General features: G+C 41.6%; 1 protein-coding gene across 1 annotated transcript in view; it reads left to right on the top strand.

Moving 5' to 3' along the window:
* The window catches only part of DNAJC15 (DnaJ heat shock protein family (Hsp40) member C15), an 81,317-nt gene extending 71,526 nt beyond the window's left edge, over positions 1-9,791 (top strand). The window contains exon 6 of the mRNA XM_040425423.1: positions 8,673-9,791. Coding sequence (XP_040281357.1) covers positions 8,673-8,743 — 71 coding nt within the window. The 3' untranslated portion in view covers positions 8,744-9,791. The remainder of the gene's footprint in view (positions 1-8,672) is intronic.
* The last annotated feature ends 11,217 nt before the right edge of the window (positions 9,792-21,008 follow it).

Consider the following 21,008-nt stretch of genomic DNA (forward strand, 5'->3'; position numbering starts at 1 on the left):
CATGCCTCTCTGTGACCTTTTTACTACAAAATCACAGTGAGATAAAGTTGTCACTGTGATTTTGTAGTAAAAAGGTCACAAAGGCACAGAGCATTATCGATCATGTTACTGCTCCGTGTCTCTGCTGTCCGGAACGGGACTTGGCTCTCTTTCATGCAGCAGATTACCTGCACGGCATCCACTCGTGTGAAAGAGCCCTTAGACTCACCTATGATTGAAGTCTTGTTAATTAGAATTCTGTAGTTTAAACTTTAGCTTTGCTCCTAAGACTTTCAATGGGGTGTACTGATATTTGCAACATGGTCTTGAATTAATTGATTAGGAAAATTGCTTTTTTGTGTGTGCACATAAAGTTTTCTTATAAATCTGAGAACTGTTTTTTGTATATACAGTATCTCCCAAAAGTGAGTACGGGGTCCCCCACCTTTTTGGTAAATAGTTTAGTTTTATCTTTTCATGGGACAACACTGAAGATGTGGCACTTTGATACAATGTAAAGTAGTCAGTCCACAGCTTGTATAACGGTGTAAATTTGGTGTGCCCTCAAAATAACAACACACAGCCATTAATGTCTAAACCACAGGCAACAAAAGTGAGTACACCCCTAAGTTAAAATGGCCAAATTGTTCCCATTTAGCCACTTTCCCTCCGCGGTGTTATGTGACTCGCTAGTGTTACAAGGGCTCAGGTGTGACTGGGGAGCAGGTGTGGTAAATTTGGTGTTATCTCTCTCTCACACACTTTTATATTGGTCACTGGAAGTTCAACATGGAACCTCATGGCAAAGAACTCTCTGAGAATCTGAAACAAAGAATTGTTGCTCTACAAAAAGATGGCCTAGACCAGTGATGGTGAACCTTTTTACCGACCATGCCCAAATTGCAACCCAAAACCCATTTATTTATCACAAAGTGCCAACACCGCAATTTAACCTGAATACTACAGTCCAACATAGTATGTCGTCCAAGGACTTTATCATTTCGCTGTAATAGCCTGCCTACATCCAATGCTCTGCATGTGCTGTTCATAGTGCGCTCTGTGCTGATAAATGGCAGGAAAAGTCTAAGGAAAATTGGTACACCATAGACTTTTTCCAGGGTGCAGGTGCCCACACTGGCCTAGGCTATAAGAAGATTGCCAACACTCTGAAACAGAGTTGCAGCACGGTGGCCAAGACCATACATCGTCTCCAGACCTATTATTGAGCATCTGTGAGGCATCCTCAAACAGAGGGTGGAGGAGTGCAAGGTCTCTAACATCTACCAGCTCCGTGATGTTGTCATGGAGGAGTGGAAGAGGATTCCAGTAGCAACCTGTGAAGCTCTAGTGAACTCCATGCCCAAGAAAGTTAAAGGGGTATTCCGGTTACACAAAGTAGCATCTATGTTATAGTTTTACAATGCAAATGGTTCACTAATATAATGTTATGGACCTTCCTGGAACATGCCATCACTACTTGAAAACCGCGTCTGCAACACCATACTAATACGGTGTTGGACCCCCTTTTGCCTTCAGAACTGCCTTAATTCTACGTGGCATTGATTCAACAAGGGGCTGATAGCATTCTTTAGAAATGTTGGCCCATATTGATAGGATAGCATCTTGCAGTTGATGGAGATTTGAGGGATGCACATCCAGGGCACGAAGCTCCCGTTCCACCACATCCCAAAGATGCTCTATTGGGTTGAGATCTGGTGACTGGGGGCCATTTTAGTACAGTGAACTCATTGTCATGTTCAAGAAACCAACTTGAAATTAATCGAACTTTGCGACATGGTGCATTATCCTGCTGGAAGTAGCCATCAGAGGATGGATACATGTTCTCATTCTGTTTACGCCAAATTCGGACTCTACCATTTGAATGTCTCAACAGAAATCGAGACTCATCAGACCAGGCAACATTTTTCCAGTCTTCAACAGTCCAATTTTGGTGAGCTCGTGCAAATTGTAGCCTCTTTTTCCTATTTGTAGTGGAGATGAGTGGCACCCGGTGGGGTCTTCTGCTGTTGTAGCCCATCCGCCTCAAGGTTGTGCGTGTTGTGGCTTCACAAATGCTTTGCTGCATACCTCGGTTGTAACGAGTGGTTATTTCAGTCAACGTTGCTCTTCTATCAGCTTGAATCAGTCGGCCCATTCTCCTCTGACCTCTAGCATCCACAAGGCATTTTTGCCCACAGGACTACCGCATACTGGATGTTTTTTCCTTTTCACACCATTCTTTGTAAACCCTAAAAATGGTTGTGCGTGAAAATACCAGTAACTGAGCAGATTGTGAAATACTCAGACCGGCCCGTCTGGCACCAACCACCATGCCACGCTCAAAATTGCTTAAATCACCTTTCTTTCCCATTCTGACATCCAGTTTGGAGTTCAGGAGATTGTCTTGACCAGGAGCACACCCCTAAATGCATTGAAGCAACTGCCATGTGATTGGTTGACTAGATAATTGCATTAATGAGAAATAGAACAGGTGTTCCTAATAATTCTTTAGGTGAGTGTGTGTGTGTGTGTGTGTGTGTGTGTGTGTAATATATATATAATAGAGGACCAGGAATCCTCTTTGGAACTTAGCACTCCCCACCCATCCCCCACCCCTTGGTGTTTTTAATCAGAGTAACAATGGAGCTGGACCCTCCATGTTAGAGTAGGTCCCACCTGATAAGCTACCTTGTCATCTGGTAGGTGGGCTTGACATATTTTTGATCAATAATATGCACTAAGAGCTTCTTCACTGCTTTGCAGTAAATAGTGGCGTCATGTATTTGACCCTGTTCACACAGTCACCTGTTCACTCAGTCTTAGCGCATTTAGTGGTGTGCTGCTACTTTGTTTGCTGCTGTATTATTGCCGGGTAGCTTGCACCTGCTATTTGTCTCAGCAGGTGCTGTTCCGTTTTTGCTTATATATATATATATATATATATATATATATATATATATATATTTTGGACACTGACACAAATTTTGTTTTTATTACCTGTTTACTAAAACATATTCAAGTTATAGTTATATAATGGACATAAAGTCCAGACCTTTTAGCTTTCATTTGAGGGTATCCACATTAAAATCTGAAGAAGAGTTCCATCTCCTTTCCATGTGGCACCCTGTTTTTAACCCCTTAAGGACCACAGGTTTATACCCCCCTAGTGACCAGGCCCTTTTTTACAAATCGGCACTTCACAACTTTAACGGTTTATTGCTCGCTCATGCAACTTGGCACCCAAATGAATTTTTACCTCCTTTTCTTCTCACAAATGCAGCTTTCTTTTGGTGGTATTTGATTGCTGCTGACATTTTTCGTTTTTCTGATATTAATCAAAATAGACCGCAATTTTCTAAAAAAAAAGTGTATTTTTAACTTTTTTCTGGTAAAATTGTTCAAATATAATTACATTTCTATACAAGTTTGTGTCAGAATTTATTGTGCTACATGTCTTTGATTAAAAAAAAATCCAATAAGTGTATATTTATTGGTTTGCGTAAAAGTTATAACGTTTGCAAACTATGGTACAAAAATGTGAATATCTGCATTTTGAAGCTCTGACTTTCTGAGCACCTGTCATGTTTCTTGAGGTGCTAGAATGCCAGGATAGTATAAATACCCCCAAATGACCCCATTTTAGAAAGAAGACACCCCAAAGTATTCACGGAGGGGCATGGTGAGTTCATGTATGATTTTAATTATTTTCACAAGTTAGCGGAAAATGACACTTTCTGAGGAAAAAAATAAATAAATAAAGTTTCCATTTCTGCTAACTTCTGGCAAAAAAAATAAAAAATCTCCCACGGACTCACTATGCCCCTCAGTGAATACCTTGGGGTGTCTACTTTCCGAAATGGTGTCATTTGTGAGGTGTGTTTACTGTTCTGGCATTTTGGGCGCGGCTAAATTGTGAGCAACCCTGTAAAGCCTAAAGGTACTTGTTGGACTTTCGGCCCCTTTACGCACCTAGGCTGCAAAAAAGTGTCACACGTGTGGTATCGCCGTACTCAGGAGAAGTAGGGCAATGTGTTTTGGGGTGTATTTTTACATATACCCATGCTGGGTGAGAGAAATATCTCTGTAAATTGACAACTTAGTATAAAAAAATGGAAAAAGATATTTCTCACACACAGCATGGGTATATGTAAAAATACACGTACGGCGATACCACATGTGTGACACTTTTTTGCAACCTAGGAGGGCAAAGGGGCCCACATTCCAATGAGTACCTTTAGGATTTCGAAGGGCATTTTTACGCATTTGGATTCCGTGAGGGGTATGGTGAGTTCATGTAAGATTTTATTTTTTGTCACAAGTTAGTGGAATATGAGACTTTGTAAGAAAAAAAAAAAAAAAAAAACATTTCCGCTAACTTGTGCCAAAAAAAAAAGATCTATGAACTCGCCATGCCCCTCAAAAGTGATCTTTATAGCGCTGCAGCGATTTTACGGTGTTTTTGCAGTGATCAGAAAAAAAAAATTCTGTCACTGCAGTGGGGTGGACTGAACACAAGTGTGCGCACAAGATCAGGCCTGATCGGGCGAACACTGCGTTTTTTGTAGAGCCTATAGAACATGTCCTATTCTTGTCCGCAATTGTGGACAAGAAAAGGCATTTTCTATATAGTTCTGGCAATGTGCGGATCCGCGAAATGCGGAAAGCACATTGCCGGTGTCCGTGTTTTGCGGATCCGCAAAACACATACGGACGTCTGAATGGAGCCTTACAGGGGGGTTATCAATGACGGGGGTGATCAGGGGTTAAATAAGGGGTTAATAAGTGACAGGGGGGGGTGTAGTGTAGTGTGGTGATTGGTGCTACTTACAGAGCTGCCTGTGTCCTCTGGTGGTCGATCCAAGCAAAAGGGACCACCAGAGGACCAGGTAGCAGGTATAAAATATACCTTTTTGGGGTTAAAAAAAACGCATCTACAGCCTGCCAGCGAATGGTCGCTGCTGGCAGGCTGTAGATCAACTTCTCAGCTGCGCGTCGCGGCTCTCGCAAGATGACACGTATATGCGTCCAGGAGGAATAACCCGGCCGCCCGCAGGATGCATCCCTGCGTTAGGCGGTCGGGAGGTGGTTAAAGGAACCAAAAGTAATCGGACAATTGACTTAAAGGCTGTTTCATGGGCAGGTGTGGGCAATTCCTTCATTATTTCATTCTCAATTAAGCACATAAAAGGCCTGGAGTGTATTTGAGGTGTGGTCCTTGCATTTTGAAGATTTAGCTGAGAAGTAAACATGCGGTCAAAGGAGCTCTCCGTGCAGGTGAAACAAGCCATCCTTCATCTGCGAAAACAGAAAAAAAATATCCGAGAAATTGCTACACTATGGCTACTTTCACACTTGCGGCAGAGTGATCCGGCAAGCAGTTCCGTCGCCGGAACTGCCTGCCGGATCCGGCAAAACGTATGCCAACTGATGGCATTTGTAAGACTGACCAGGATCCTGATCAGTCTGAAAAATTTATTGAAATGTTGAATCCGTCTTTCCGGTGTCATCCAGCAAAACGGATCCGGCATTTATATTTTTTACCTTTTTTTTTTTCGCAGACTGGAAGGACGGGTCCGGCATTCCGGTATTTTGAATGCCGTATCCGGCACTAATACATTCCTATGGAAAAAAATAGTTTTTTTTTGCCCGGAGATGAAACCGTAGCATGCTGCGGTTTTATCTTTTGCCTGATCAGTAAAAAAGACTGAACTGAAGACATCCTGATGCATCCTGAACGGAATGCTCTCCATTCAGAATAAATGGGAATAAAATCAGTCACCTGATCTGAACCCAATAGACCATGCATTTCACTTGTTAAAGACTAAATTTCAGACAGAAAGGCCCACAAACAAACAGCAACTGAAAACCACTGCAGTAAAGTCCTGGCAGAGCATTAAAAAGGAGTAAACACAGCGTCTGGTGATGTCCATGAGCTCAAGACTTGCCGGCAAAGTATTAGAAATTAACATTTTATTTACAATTATTTAATTCGTCTAATTACTTTTGAGCCCCTGAAATGAAGGGATTGAGTTTAAAAATGCTTTAGTTCCTCACATTTGTATACAATAATTTTGTTCAACCCACTGAATTAAAGCTGAAAGTCTGAACTTAAACTGCATCTGAATTGCTTTGTTCAAAATCCATTGTGATAATGTACAGAACAAAAATTAGAAAAATGATGTCTCTGTCCATATATATATATATATATATATATTATATGGACTTAACTGTGTGTGTATATGTGTGTGTGTGTGTGTGTATATATATATATATATATATATATATATATATATATATATATATATATAATATATTGGCATCCTCTGCAGAAACCTAGCACTCCCGCCCACCTGCCTGGTGCTTTTAATCAGTAATATTACAATAGCTGGATGCTCCTTTGACCAGAGTCTTGTAGGATACAAGCCTGTGTTAGAGTAGGTCCCGTCTGTTTGAAGCAGGGGCGTTGCTAGCGTCTGAAGACATCCGGAGCACGAGCCCACGTGAAACCACGCCCCCATCCCATGAAGTCATGCCCTCATCACCACCAAAAAGGGAGGGGGGCTTCACAGTAGTTATTAACCCCTTTCAGCAGTCCCCCCTTCAGTGAATGGGGGACTGCTGAATGGGGTTAATAACTACAGTGAAGGGCCTAGCCGTCTGGGCAACCCCACAGATCATCCATAACAGTTCCGTCCACAGATCCCCCTCCCATAACAGTGCCATCCACAGATCCCCCCTCCCTCCTCATAACTATGCCATCCACAGATCCCCCAGCCCTCCCATAACTGTGCCATCCACAGATCCCCCTCCCTCCACATTATTTTAAACTGTAATCCCTTAACTTAATTTGCTCATAGTGATGATGAATAATAGTAACCTAGTCTAGTCTTACTCAGTCAGAGAGTCTCCCACAGCTAGTCAGCTCCAGCCTCCAGGCAGTGCAGGCGGTGCTCACTCACTGACGTCACGCGCCTGCGTTGCCTAGTGGGAGGAGTAGGCGCCTGACATCAGTGAGCGAGCGCCGCCCGTACTGCTTGTTACCGAAGGCGGAGCTGCAGTAGGAATTACCTGCGGGCTGCGGAATCTTTGGATAATCTTTCAAGTTAAGTTAAGTCTGCAGTTGAACTCTGCAGGCGGATTAGGACATTAGCGGCGGGGCCGGTGTAGTGCAGGAGAGTCACTGCACCAGCCGGCCCTGCCAGTGCATTGCCAGCAATACATTCGGGGCACTGGTAAAACATCCGGGGCTCAAGCCCCGAATGTTTTGACCTAACGACGCCCCTGGTTTGAAGCCACCTTGTTGATTGATAGATGGGCCCGACATATTTTTGATCAATAATATGTGCTAAGAGCTTCTACCTTTTCTTATAGTAAGTACAGCAGTTATGTATGCATTTTACTTTTTTCACATTCACCATTTACTGGGGTTCTGCAGTTTGTTTAAACTGATAATCTATCCTAAATAAAAATTGTCTGTCTGGACATTCTTTATGTGCGACCAAACGACTGGACCAATCTTCACTAAATTTGGCACACAGGTACATCAGGTGTCCGGGAAGGTTTTAGACCGGGTCTCGGCTCTCTAGAACTTAACGTTCCTGAGATATTCCCAACAAAATTACCTGCATTAGCCAATAGAAGCCAGCAAGCCTTTCACTTAAATCCGAACTGCCATTTACACGGTCACATGTCCCTTATTAGCCAATAGAAGCTCGCAGGTCCTACTCCAGGTTGCCATAACAACTGATCACAGGTTTTAGCAGTTCGCAGGTCCTTAACTATTCAGTCATATGACGTATGATGGCACAACTACACTGTTACATGCATGGGGAGCAGGCCGCTGTGGAGTTCACTGTTAAAGGGGCGGGCACTGTGGTAGTCACTGTTAAAGGGGCGGGTACTGTGGAGGTCACTGTTAAAGGGGCGGGCACTGTGGAGGTCACTGTTAAAGGGGCGGGTACTGTAGAGGTCACTATTATGCGGGAAACTGTTGATATCTTTTTACGACACACGGAAACCTAAAATGAAATATACCCGTGCGAAGCCGGGTCCTTCTGCTAGTACATATATATACAGAATTAGGTTTATTGCTGATTTTTCTTTTCTTTTTAAATATCCAGTCTCCGTCTTTTCCTTTTGATTTAGCATTACTTGCAGATACTGTTATTTGCATGGATGCCCTGCTTAATTTATAAGCAGCAGTTATCTCTTCTGTCACTCTTTCAAAGAAAGAAGCTTTTAAAATAGTATGAACGACATTTATCAAGACCAGCGTTTTCATCTCTCCCCCGCTTGCTTTAGATGCACTGTAATTATTTAGAGACACATGCCTCTTAATATTTGTGGTGCATCTTTGCAGGTCTGTGAGACAAAGCTGAGATCTACACCAGTAAGGGAGCTTGTCTAAGATCTCCACTGTAATCTGTGCCAGTTTCCTGATGTAGATTTATAATGTTATCGCTCTGAGCGGTGAGTAAACCCCCCCAAAAGTCACAACATTTTACACAACAGCAGCATGCATCAAAGTTTGACTTTTCAGCACCACTTTTCTGCTGCAGAGAGAGATGATAAATGTCTCTTTAAAACTACCCAGCAGCATATCATAATTTTGGGAAAGAAAATGAACAATTGCGTGCATTTCATCGATTTAATTTGTATTTAACTGATTGAATCTCTTGTGTTTTTCATTGCAGGTGGATCGTCTTATATAGCCATGAAAATAAATGAAGCAAAGGACTTACTGGAGTCTAGTGCAAAACAATGACATAAGCGAGATGAATAATTAATTTGTATTAAACTCTTTGCTGCCAGGAAAGATAGCACGCTGCCAGTGTCTGCCTACCTGTTAGCAAGATTTTTAATGTTATTTTCTAATTATGTTATTTATACGGTTCTTATTTTACTATAACAACTAGAAGATTATGCAAAGACAAAGCTACAACCTGACATGGCAGTTAGGATGGTAACCAGAATACCAGTGAAAGGAATGACCCGCATTACATGGATGCACATTAAATTTGTATGTATGGACTAAATTAGACGTTTCTGCCAATTTTTCTCTGTATGCCCAGTCAAATAGACTGCTGTAACCTTGGCAAGCTCACAAGAGCAGGAGATGTAAAAATGTCATCACATTCTGTGCCTAGCTCCCAGCTGTTCATATAAAGGGCCATCAGTTGGCTTTACAATCCTCTCTCTCTTTGGACCTTCGTCTTCATGCATTGGATGCAGAGCACGTCCATGTAATGTGGGAAAAAAACTAAGTATGTAATAAACTGTACTCGCTGCCAGCTTCTCCCTGCAATCATCAGCTACTCACAGAAAAGAATGAAAAAACTTGTGCATTTGCCACAAACAAATTCAACAGGAGGGGACAATCTATTTGTAATATTTAAAGCAAAATGTCAGAGCTGGCAAATGTAAATTGTATGTGTAGCAAATTAGAAGTGACTTTCTGTAGGACTCATTTAGGACTCCCTGAGCTTTTAATAAGCTGTAAGTTAAAAAAATAAAAAATCTGTCTGTGTGAGTGGGCAAAAAGACGACGCCTGGCTTCATTATGAATTTTCAGTTCTGGCTGGGAGCTGGGAGATGCATAATATTCAAAAACAAATTACAGAACACACTTACTGTGTTAATGGAATATGCATTTAGTGACCCACAATAGCTTTGTTATGTGGATTGTATTGTGAGGTCAATGAGCCATGTGATATATTGTGCATCTAGTGACCTATAAAAGTAAGCATGGTGCAATAGGTGTTCTCTATAGAAGGCTTAAACGTTATGTTTTCTGCTATTTTATTTCAATCTTCTAAATTTGTTTCTAAAATCTTGTTTGTTTTTTAATTCAATTTTTCCTCATGGTAAATTACCTTTCCACTTGTGCTTTTTAGTACCAATTTCATTATAATACAATCTGAGGACAGCTATTATTTTGTCTACATAAGGTTCTTTGGTCTAACTTACATCCATGACAATAGAGGTTTCTAGTAAATTGGATGAGATCCTTATTAAATGGGATTTTTGAGACTTGGATATTGATAACCTACCCCTGTGATGGCTAACCTCCGGCACTCCAGCTGTGGTAAAACTACGACTCCCAAGATGCTTGGCTGTTCTCAGAACTCCATAGAAATGAATGGAGCATGCTGGGAGTCATAGTTTCACCACAGCTGGAGTGCCGGAGCTTAGCCATCACAGACCTACCCTCAGGATAGACCATCAGTATCAGATTGGTGGAGGTCTGACTCTGACTACTACATAGATCAGCAGTTTCAGGCAGCCGTCGGTCCTGGACATTATACAGTCCTGAATATTGCATAGTATAGTTTCTGTCACTGAATGCTGTCTGGTTGGGGGTGCCAGCCGTCTGACTGCTCCAGAGAAAAATGATAATTACACTTACCAGTAATTAGATTTTCCTGATCCCATGACAGCAACAGATAGATGGATCCACCCCACAGTTTGACCGGAAGCCTCAGAGCAATTGAAAATGGAACACCCACTTCCTCCTTCAGTGTCGATTCCAGAGTAGATCAGTAGGAGCTTACTGTATTCTTATATATACTTCTTCTTTCCTCCATATTTTTTTATTCTTTTTTTTTTATATTAAAGACATACATATGTCATCAGAAGTCTTCATTTAGAACTGGCGCTGGATGCACCAAAGTTATGGAGAGGCCTGCACATCTTCATAGCTATGGCGGATCCACCGCCAGTTTAGGGCTTTATTCAGACCGATGTCTAAAAGGCAGGTCTTAATAAATGTGCCCCATTGAGAACCACTTAAAGCTACAAAATTACAGCTACCACTGGGGACAATGGTGTCCAGAGAGGAAAAAACGTGAGGGGAACTGTAGCCCACAACCATGGGATGCAAACTCCATGCAGGTGTTGTACTTACAGATTTGAACATAGGACCCCAGCACTTCTAGGCATCAGTGTCACGGAGCCACCATGCTGCCCGGATCAATGAGAGACCAGAGTTGTAACACAGTAGGAAACTTAAAGGGGTTATCAGAGTTATGAAAAAAAAAAATATAGCACTGAATATCTGATATATAACTGAGCTAAGCAAGTTTTATGCAAAAAAAAATATATATTTCCTAATTTCCCTGGTTCTTTTCTGGCCCTTTGTTTACATGCAATAAAAACCATCTCTGCCCCTCCTCCTGCACTGCTAAGGGAGTGGATACAAGAGCTGCCCTGAGTGCTGGGAGAAAACAGCAACTTGTATGTGTAGAACTACAAGTTCCACTTATATAATGACACTGGTAATACACGCAGGATCTTCCCCCTACCTGTAATGCTTTGCAGAACTTCTCTTTCAGCTCCTGGTCCCATGATTTGTCTCCTCACTGCCTGCAGCTACAGAGTAAACACTTCAGCCCTGAGTCGGTGCAGCTGAAGGGGTTAAGATTCCTAGGATAGAGCACACAGCCGGCAGTGATGGGGGTGTGGCCAGCACAGTGACGGGGGCGTGGTCAGCACAGTGACAGGGGCGTGGCCAGCACAGTGACGTTTCGTTTACAGGCTTGTAAACGACCTTTATCAGAGCAGGGAGAGAAGCTGACATCACAGGTCATGTGATCCTCAGTGAAATCTGAGAAACCAGTCACTGGAGATAAAGTGAGTGAATTGGAAAGCTGTTACATTTGCCCAGTTAGGCACACAGAACAAAAAAATAACTCTGATAACCCCTTTAACTGTCAGTAATTTTATATTAGAACAACAAGCTTAACATATGGCAGAAAACTCGTCAGCCAAGACAAAATGTGAAAAACAGCTTAAAGCGGCATCTATCATGTAGAGAAGGGTAATACAAGACACTAATGTATTGTGAGTGTCCATATTGCCACCTTTGCTGGCTTGTTTCATTTTTTTCCGTCACATTATACACTGCTTCTTCCATGGTTGCGACCACCCTGCAATCCAGCAGCAGTGGCCGTGCTTTCACACTATAGGAAAAAGCGCTGGTCTCTGCTGGCCAGGACTGTATGAGTGTACATCGGCTGACACTTTTCCCTATAATTTGCAAGCATGGCCACCGCTGCTGGATTGAAAAGTGGCTGTAACCATGGAAACAAGAAGTGTATAACATAACGGAAAAATGAATGAAATACAAAAGAAACATAAGGAGCACTCCAAGCCCCTTAGTGGGATAAATCCATATTCAATGTTCAAGGCACCTGGTATGCATCCAGGGCAATGTGCACGCGGAGAGGGGTCCTGGCTCGGGATCCCAGTAGAAACAGCAATGTTGAGGAATCCGCAGCACTCGTCCAATTCATTCAGTGGTGTATTATTTAGTAGTTAGGCAGCATACATAGCGACGTTTTTATCAAGTAGTGTGAAATAGACCACTAACATGTAGGTGTAACCATAAGTGACCACCTCCTATACATAAAGAGAATAACCCAAAAGCATATGCACATATCTAATGCAATTGAATAGTGAATAATGTACTTACAGTGAAATGGGGCTCCCTGTGAGAATCCAGAGTTATCTCATGGTAAAGATGCATAACTAAAGCTATGTCTGGTGTCCTGAGGCTCCCAACTATGCAGGCGTGCACTGTCCTGCAGGAACAAAAAGTCACATGCAGGCAGGAGCTAGCTTCATCCAATCAGGAAGCTGGGCATCATCAATAAGTGGTGTGATGTCTACAGTTGCCAGGCAGAATTCAGATCAGGCAATGGAAGTATTATGCCCGCCTCTGAGAGACGGCAGTATCAATGCTCCAATCGAAGGAGCCAGTAAAGGAGGCAATATGGACAATCACAATACATTAGTAAGTGTCTTGTATTAACTTTCTCTACATGATAAATGCCATTTGCTGAAGTGCAGTGTAGTATAGCTTATACCAGGGTGGATAAAAATCTATGATTTAAAAAAAAAAAAATCTAACATATCAGATTTTTTTATTTTATTTAAATAGGATTTTTTTTATTTAAATAGGATTTTTTTATATAAAATGCTTTTTGAGGAAAATATATTACCATTCAAAGGTTATTCCATCATGAAATAAAGATTTGTTTTTTAATTATGTAGAATAAGGCTGTATATGTTTAATTTTTTTGGTTTTCCAGAGGTTTTTGTAAGATTATTGGGCAGTTTCTCTGCCTACAAGATATTAATCACAGATGCTTGGTTTACTTTTGCAGTTCTCAAAACTGAATTTGACTCAGCAGAGATCACATGCCTCTTCTTCACAGCAAAAATGTTATAACATGAACAGAGTTGAGAAAAAGACCTTAATCCTAACTTCTACAAACCTATGAATACAGAATCAACCTAATCAAACTAATATGAAAAGTTGTTATTCTAAAAATCTTCATCTACTTGCATATTATAAGTTATACCAGCAAGAATTAGTCTTTATGTAGAAAACTATGATTTAATTGTGATTTAAATCAGGTTGATTTAAATCAAATCCACCCTGGCTTATACACTAACTTTTTTTTGCTGCCAGATTTATTGCATAGCAGCTCAGAGTATACTGTGAGTATATTTTAGTATACTGTGAGTACATTTTTTGCATTTAGCACATATTTGTTTGCTCAGTAGGTAGCCTTCCGTAGTCTTCAACCAAGGTTGGCAGATGAGAGGGATGTCAGTTGAAGGAGAGCACTGCTGCAGCCAGACACTTCCTCTGCCAGTCAGGGGAATGTCAGCTCCAGTAAGAAGGAGAGGAGGGCAGGCCAGACAGGTGCTGGTAGTGGGAGACTCTATAATTAGGGTTACAGATAGGGCAATCTTTCACAAAGACCAGGATGGTCGAAAAGTGTGTTGTCTTTTTGGCACTTGACATATCGGAAGTTTCGTTGATAGATTACTGGGAGGGGCTAGTGAAGACCCAGCGGGCATGGCCCATACTGCAAACGATGACAAAGTTAAAGGTAGGTGAAGCGTCCTTAAAGAGGACCTTTCACTACAATAAAAAATCTAAACTAAGCATACAGACATGGAGAGCGGCGCCCAGGGATCTGCCTGCACTTACTATTATCCCTGGGCGCCACTCCGTTCTCCCGGTATAGGCTCCGGTATCTTCATATGTTCGGCTCAACTGGGTGGAGCCTGCCGGCGTCTCCTTCTCCCAGGCTGTAGCGCTGGCCAATCGCAGCGTCAGCTCATAGCTTGAGAGGTTTTTTTTCCTCTCAGGCTATGAGCTGAGCGCTGCGATTGGCCAGCACTCCAGCCTGGGAGAAGGAGACGCCGGCAGGCTCCACCCAGTTGAGCCGAACATATGAAGATACCGGAGCCTATACCGGGAGAACGGAGCGGCGCCCAGGGATAATAGTAAGTGCAGGGAGATCCCTGGGCGCCGCTCTCCATGTCTGTATGCTTAGTTTAGATTTTTTATTGTAGTGAAAGGTCCTCTTTAAAATGATTTCAGGGACTGAGGCCACAAGCTCAGGCAAGCCCCTCAAAGGTAGTATTTTCTGAAATACTACCGATACCACAAGCCACTCTAGAAAGGCAACAGTAGATTAGGGAGGTAAACAAGTGGCTCAAAAGCTGGTGTAGGAAGGAGGGATTTGGGTTCCTAGAGAACTGGGCCGACTACTCTGTCGGCTATAGGCTCTATCATAGGGATGGCCTGCACCTCAATGGAAAAGGTGCAGCTTTGTTGGGTGAGAAGATGGCTAGAAGGTTGGAGGAGTGTTTAAACTAGGGGCTAGGGTAGAGGGTAATTACATTATAGGAGGGGAAGATAGTGACCTGGGGTGATGTAATAGAACTGGGGGTGGAATGGAGGCAGGGACTGTTGTGTTTGTTTGCTAATGCCAGAAGCCTGACTAATAAAACTAGTGATCTGGAATTATGTCTGAAGAGGACTATGACATAGTGGAAATAACTGAGACATGGCTGGATGATAGCTGTGTCTGGGTGGTTAACTTACAGGATTACAGTCTGTTTAGAAAGGATCATAAAAACTGGAGACGGGGAGGACTTTGCTTTCATGTAAAGTCCTGTCTAAAGCACACCGATATAAGTGAGGGAAATGAACATGTGAAGTCCCTGTGGGTAGAAATACATAGAGGCAAAAGCAATAATAAAATACTGATAGGGGTTTGTATAAGCCAAAGAGTCCAAAGAAAATCTACTTGGGGAAGTAGATGAGGTGTCAAATCATAATTAGGTGGTTATTATGGGGGACTTCAACTACCCAGATATAGACTGGGAAACTGAAACCTGTACATCTCCTAAAGGAAACAGTCTCTTGGCAATAACCAAAGACAATAACCAGGGGGGCAGGATTTGTTTCTGCATTGTTCTTTTTCCTGTGTTGGTGACCGGCGGGGTTCTCGGTTTGATATTAATGTTCTATCTGTGGTTAATGAGCTTAGTTCTTGATTTTTTTTTTTTTTGGTACTTTTTTTTTTTAGCATTTTTCGGTTTTCACCTAGTTCTTATGTTCTAGTTCCTAGTTCTCACATTCTAGCCATTTTACCCTTACGGGTGGGGTGAGTGTTTCTGTAGCTACCCTAAGGCCTCATGCACACATCTTTTGCCCGGCCGTGCCAGTAATGCAGCCCATAAACAGTGGGTCCGCAATATACGGGCGTCGGCCGTTTGTGCACCGCATCACAGATCCAGGTTTCCACCAGAACAAGGTGATAAGACTCTGAAGGGGAGATTTATCGAGAACAGTGTTCCCATACACTAGTCCTGATCCCCTGTGCACTGGAGTAAGGTTTGCCTAATTTAAGTGGCAGATGCCTGTTAACAAATTAGGCGCATCTCTGCCAGAAACTCAAATTTAGACTTCAGCTATAACGTACGCTAGTCTCTGACGTAAGTTAAATCACGCGGGCACGAATAGCCTCCTGATAAGCCACGTCTCTTTTTTTATTGGCGTTTTAGAAAAGTCACGAGAAGCTCAAAGTCAAAAATTAAGGTGCAAATATGGCAGGTGCCATAATTTTTTATTTTTATTTTCAAAATCTTTTTATTGTAAGCAAGACAAAATACAGGTTGTAAACATCGCATATTACTTTGACAGCAAATAAAGCATGAAAATGATCTAAAGTCTTGCTTGTTTTCTTTTTCTATTGTTTTCTTTTCTGTATACAATGTAGAAAGTGTCCAACAGTTGAAAACTTTCAAATTCCCTCCGCTCCCCCCCAACCCCCAAATCAAACATCCTTGCAAGCAATACCAACAAGGACATAGAGATGACATATACTCTGGATGATAAATATATGCTTGAAATCTTATTCAAATTTTACTTGGAAAATTTTATCTGAATAACTCTATGCGATAATTTATTCGATCAATTCATTCGATGTTTTATTCGATTCTTTTATTACTCGATTTTTGTCAATATTGAAGATTCTACTCCTTTGAAGTTGGTTATTTATGGTCAAAGTTTATGTTAATAGTGTATAATGTATGTAAAGTGATTTCAAAGTTTTAGGTTAATATTTTAGACTTTTTTCAAATTAATAATTTTAATAAATGTGTTTATATATGTGAAATACAGATGGTGAGTGCCTGCTGATCAATATATAATGAAGTTAAATACCATTTTGTTTGCCGGAAGGGAGCCATCAGCTCCTGTATCTCTGCGTCCGACAGCACTTGAAATGTAACTTATTAAATTTTTTCATGAACCTGCCTATTGAATTTTCCTTATGTCTCTCAATCTCCAACCTTTCCATGTAAAGAACATGTTTCATTGTGCCTATGACTTCCTCCCATATTGAAGGCTCCGGTTGCAGCCATTTCCTCAGAATGGATTTCTTGACAGACATAAGCAAATAATTTATATCGAAAGGGACGTTGTTAAAGGACATTGTTTTATCGCAACCATTTAGTACGAGACTTTTCCCATACGAATATTTGTCGAATATTCATATGTTTATCGAGTATTCCATTTTTATTCCTCGAATTTTAGTATTTTATAATACCATTTTCCATTTGTTATATTGTATTACTGCATGTTGTGTTTTTAGGTATTTACCCATTGTCTATGCATGCCATTTTATGTTAATAAAATTCAAATGGTCCAGATATCCTGAGAGTGCCCAGTTATCTTTGTTACATTATAAGCAAAATGTGTATACCCCCATCCGACACTCCTTGACCGTGATCATCGGACTGGTCTCTGGGGATGAACTGAGAGATACATTGTTGAGGGTTAACTAACATTTCAATCACCCATACCTTTTGTATAAATTCTACCGTTGTTGACCAGAGAGACTGTATTTTCGGGCAGGTTAGGAGGCCATGTGTAAGATCCGCCCTGAGCAGGGCACATTTAGGGCAATGTCTAAGGTAGTGGGATGGGGCGTCCCTATGAGACAGATTGAATGCATAGGTGGCCCTATGTAGATTCCTCAATTGGGTCTCTCTCCATTGCTAGTTTTGAATAGCTTTCCTGATAAATTCAAAACCATCCCTCATCTTTTTAGTTATGGTCTGATCACCTAGCTCTCTCCCCTAGGCTTGAAAAGCTCTCTCCACCAATCCCACCATTTGCATATTGTGAATCTTGAAGTATAATTCTGACAGGGATAGCATAGAAACATAGAATGTGTCGGCAGATAAGAACCATTTGGCCCATCTAGTCTGCCCAATATATCTGAATACTATGGATAGCCCCTGGCCCTATCTTATATGAAGGATAGCCATATGCCTATCCCATGCACGCTTAAACCCCTTCACTGTATTTGCAGCTACCACTTCTGCAGGAAGGCTATTCCATGCATCCACTACTCTCTCAGTAAAGTAATACTTCCTTATATTACTTTTAAACCTTTGCCCCTCTAATTTAAAACTGTGTCCTCTTGTGGTAGTTTTTCTTCTTTTAAATATGCTCTCCTCCTTTACCGAGTTGATTCCCTTTATGTATTTAAAAGTTTATATCATATCCCCTCTGTCTCTTCTTTCTTCCAAGCTATACATGTTAAGGTCCTTTAACCTTTCCTGGTAAGTTTGATCCTGCAATCCATGTACTAGTTTAGTAGCTCTTCTCTGAACTCTCTCTAGAGTATCTATATCCTTCTGGAGATATGGCCTCCAGTACTGCGCACAATACTCCAAGTGAGGTCTCACCAGTGTTCTGTACAGCGGCATAAGCACTTCACTCTTTCTACTGCTTATACCTCTCCCTATACATCCAAGCATTCTGCTGGCATTTCGTGCTGCCCTATTACATTGTCTTCCCACCTTTAAGTCTTCTGAAATAATTACTCCTAAATCCCTTTCCTCAGATACTGAGGTCAGGACTGTGTCAAATATTCTATATTCTGCCCTTGGGTTTTTACGCCCCAGGTGCATTATCTTGCACTTATCCACATTAAATTTCAGTTGCCAGAGTTCTGACCATTCTTCTAGTTTTCCTAAATCCTTTTCCATTTGGCGTTTCCCTCCAGGAACATCAACCCTGTTACATATCTTTGTGTCATCAGCAAAAAGACACACCTTCCCATCGAGGCCTTTTGCAATATCACTTATGAAGATAATAAACAAAATTGGTCCCAGTACAGATCCCTGTGGAACCCCACTGGTAACATGACCTTGTTTTGAATGTTCTCCATTGACTACAACCCTCTGTTGTCTGTCACTCAGCCACTGCCTAATCCACTCAACAATATGGGAGTCCATGCTCAATGACTGCAGTTTATTTATAAGTCTTCTATGTGGGACAGTGTCAAAAGCCTTACTAAAATCTAGATATGCGATGTCTACTGCACCTCCACCGTCTATTATTTTAGTCACCCAGTCAAAAAAATCTATAAGATTTGTTTGACATGATCTCCCTGAAGTAAACCCATGTTGTTTTTCATCTTGCAATCCATGGGATTTTAGATGTTCCACAATCCTATCCTTTAATAGGGTTTCCATTAATTTGCCTACTATTGATGTCAGACTCACTGGTCTATAGTTGCTCGATTCCTCCCTACTACCTTTCTTGTGATTGGGCACGACATTTGCCAATTTCCAATCTTCCGGGACGACTCCTGTTACTAATGATTGGTTAAATAAATCTGTTAGCGGTTTTGCCAGCTCACCACTAAGCTCTTTTAATAATTTTGGGTGTATCTCATCAGGCCCCTGTGACTTATTTGTCTTCACCTTAGACAGCAAACTTAGAACATCTTCCTCTGTAAAGATACATGCATCAAATGATTTATTAGTCATCCTTTCTAGTGGAGGTCCTTCTCCTTTTTCTTTTGTAAAAACTGAACAGAAGTATTCATTAAGGCAGTCGGCTAGCCCTTTATTCTCTTCTACATACCTTCCGTCCTTTGTTTTTAATTTAGTTATTCCTTGTTTTAATTTCCTTTTTTCATTTATATATCTGAAGAATGTCTTATCCCCTTTTTTCATAGACTGAGCTAGTTTTTCTTCTGCCTGCGCTTTAGAAGTTCTTATAACTTGCTTGGCCTCTCTCTGCCTAATCTTGTAGATTTCCTTATCTTCATTGCTCTGGGTTTTTTTATAATTACAAAATGCTAGCTTTTTATTTTTAATGATTTGGGCCACTTCTGCTGAGTACCACAGTGGTCTCTTCCTTTTTTTGCTTTTACTGACAAGTCTAATGCAATTTTCTGTTGCCTTCAATAATGCACCTTTTAAGTAGTCCCATTTCTCCTGGACTCCATGTAATCCGTTCCAGTCTGATAAGGACTCATTTATGACTAATTTCATTTTTGAAAAGTCTGTTTTTCTAAAATCTAAAACTTTTGTTTTTGTGTGGTGGGACTCTTTCACAGTTCTTATATTAAACCACACTGACTGGTGATCACTAGATCCCAAGGTTTCGCCTACAATGACATCATATACCGAATCCCCATTTGTTAATACCAAATCCAAAATAGCCTCCCTCCGGGTTGGCTCCTCAACCACTTGTTGTAGAGATAACCAGTGGTGGGTGACGTGAAGCCTGATTCTCTGCTATGACATGAAGACTGATTCTGTGCTGACATGAAGCCAGATTCTCTGCTATGGCATGAAGAGACTGATTCTCTGCTGACGTGAAGCCAGATTCTCTGCTATGGGACCTCTGTCCAATTGATATTGGTTAATTTATTTTTTTTATTTTTAATTCATTTCCCTATCCACATTTGTTTGCAGGGGATTTACCTACATGTTGCTGCCTTTTGCAGCCCTCTAGCTCTTTCCTGGGCTGTTTTACAGCTTTTTTAGTGCCGAAAAGTTCGGGTCCCCATTGACTTCAATGGGGTTCGGGTTCGGGACGAAGTTCGGGTCGGGTTCGGGACGAAGTTCGGGTCGGGTTCGGATCCCGAACCCGAACATTTCCGGGAAGTTCGGCCGAACTTCTCGAACACGAACATCCAGGTGTTCGCTCAACTCTAGTCGTTGGCCCTTCCCTCATCAAAGTCGTCTCGCGAGTATAAGGTTTGAAAGTATTCCCCCAGGATCCCCACTATGTCACCCGGCTGGGTATGGAGCACCTCCCTTTTATCTTTTCAGGGGGTGATAATGTGCTTGCGTTGTGTGAGGTTTGGTTAGATTTGAAAGTAACTTGCCCGCTTTATTCCCGTGCTGGAATAAGTCTGCCCGTTTGCAATCTCCATACCATTTGGATACCTGCTCTAAGCTATAATCGTAGGAGTGTTTGGCTGTTACCCATAGTGTCTTGTTCTTGATTTATGAAGGCCGTGTATGTCTCACGAAGGCGTTTAGTGGCGTCGTTGAATTTAACTTTAGCTTCCTTTTTTTTCCCCCGCGGTATACGATATGATACGTCCTCTCAAGACCGCTTTGCCGTATCCCATAGCAAGGTTAATTGGAGGGCGTGCTCCCTGTTGTCTTGGAGAAATTCCCACCACCATCCCCTGAGTCTGTCAGTGAAGTCCTCGTCTAATAGAAGGTGCTGGCGAAGTCTCCATATATAATCCAATCCCCGCGGCGTTTTGTCAACCAGTCGTAGCACTACCGGAGCATGGTCAAAAATGACCATATCCAACACCTCTACTTTCTGTACTTTGAATAGCATATTTAGGGAAAATAATATGTAGTCTATTCTCGACCAGGACATTTGCGAGTGGAAAAAG

The sequence above is a fragment of the Bufo bufo genome, chromosome 3 (genome assembly GCF_905171765.1).
Source record: "Bufo bufo chromosome 3, aBufBuf1.1, whole genome shotgun sequence".
Lineage (NCBI taxonomy): Eukaryota > Metazoa > Chordata > Amphibia > Anura > Bufonidae > Bufo > Bufo bufo.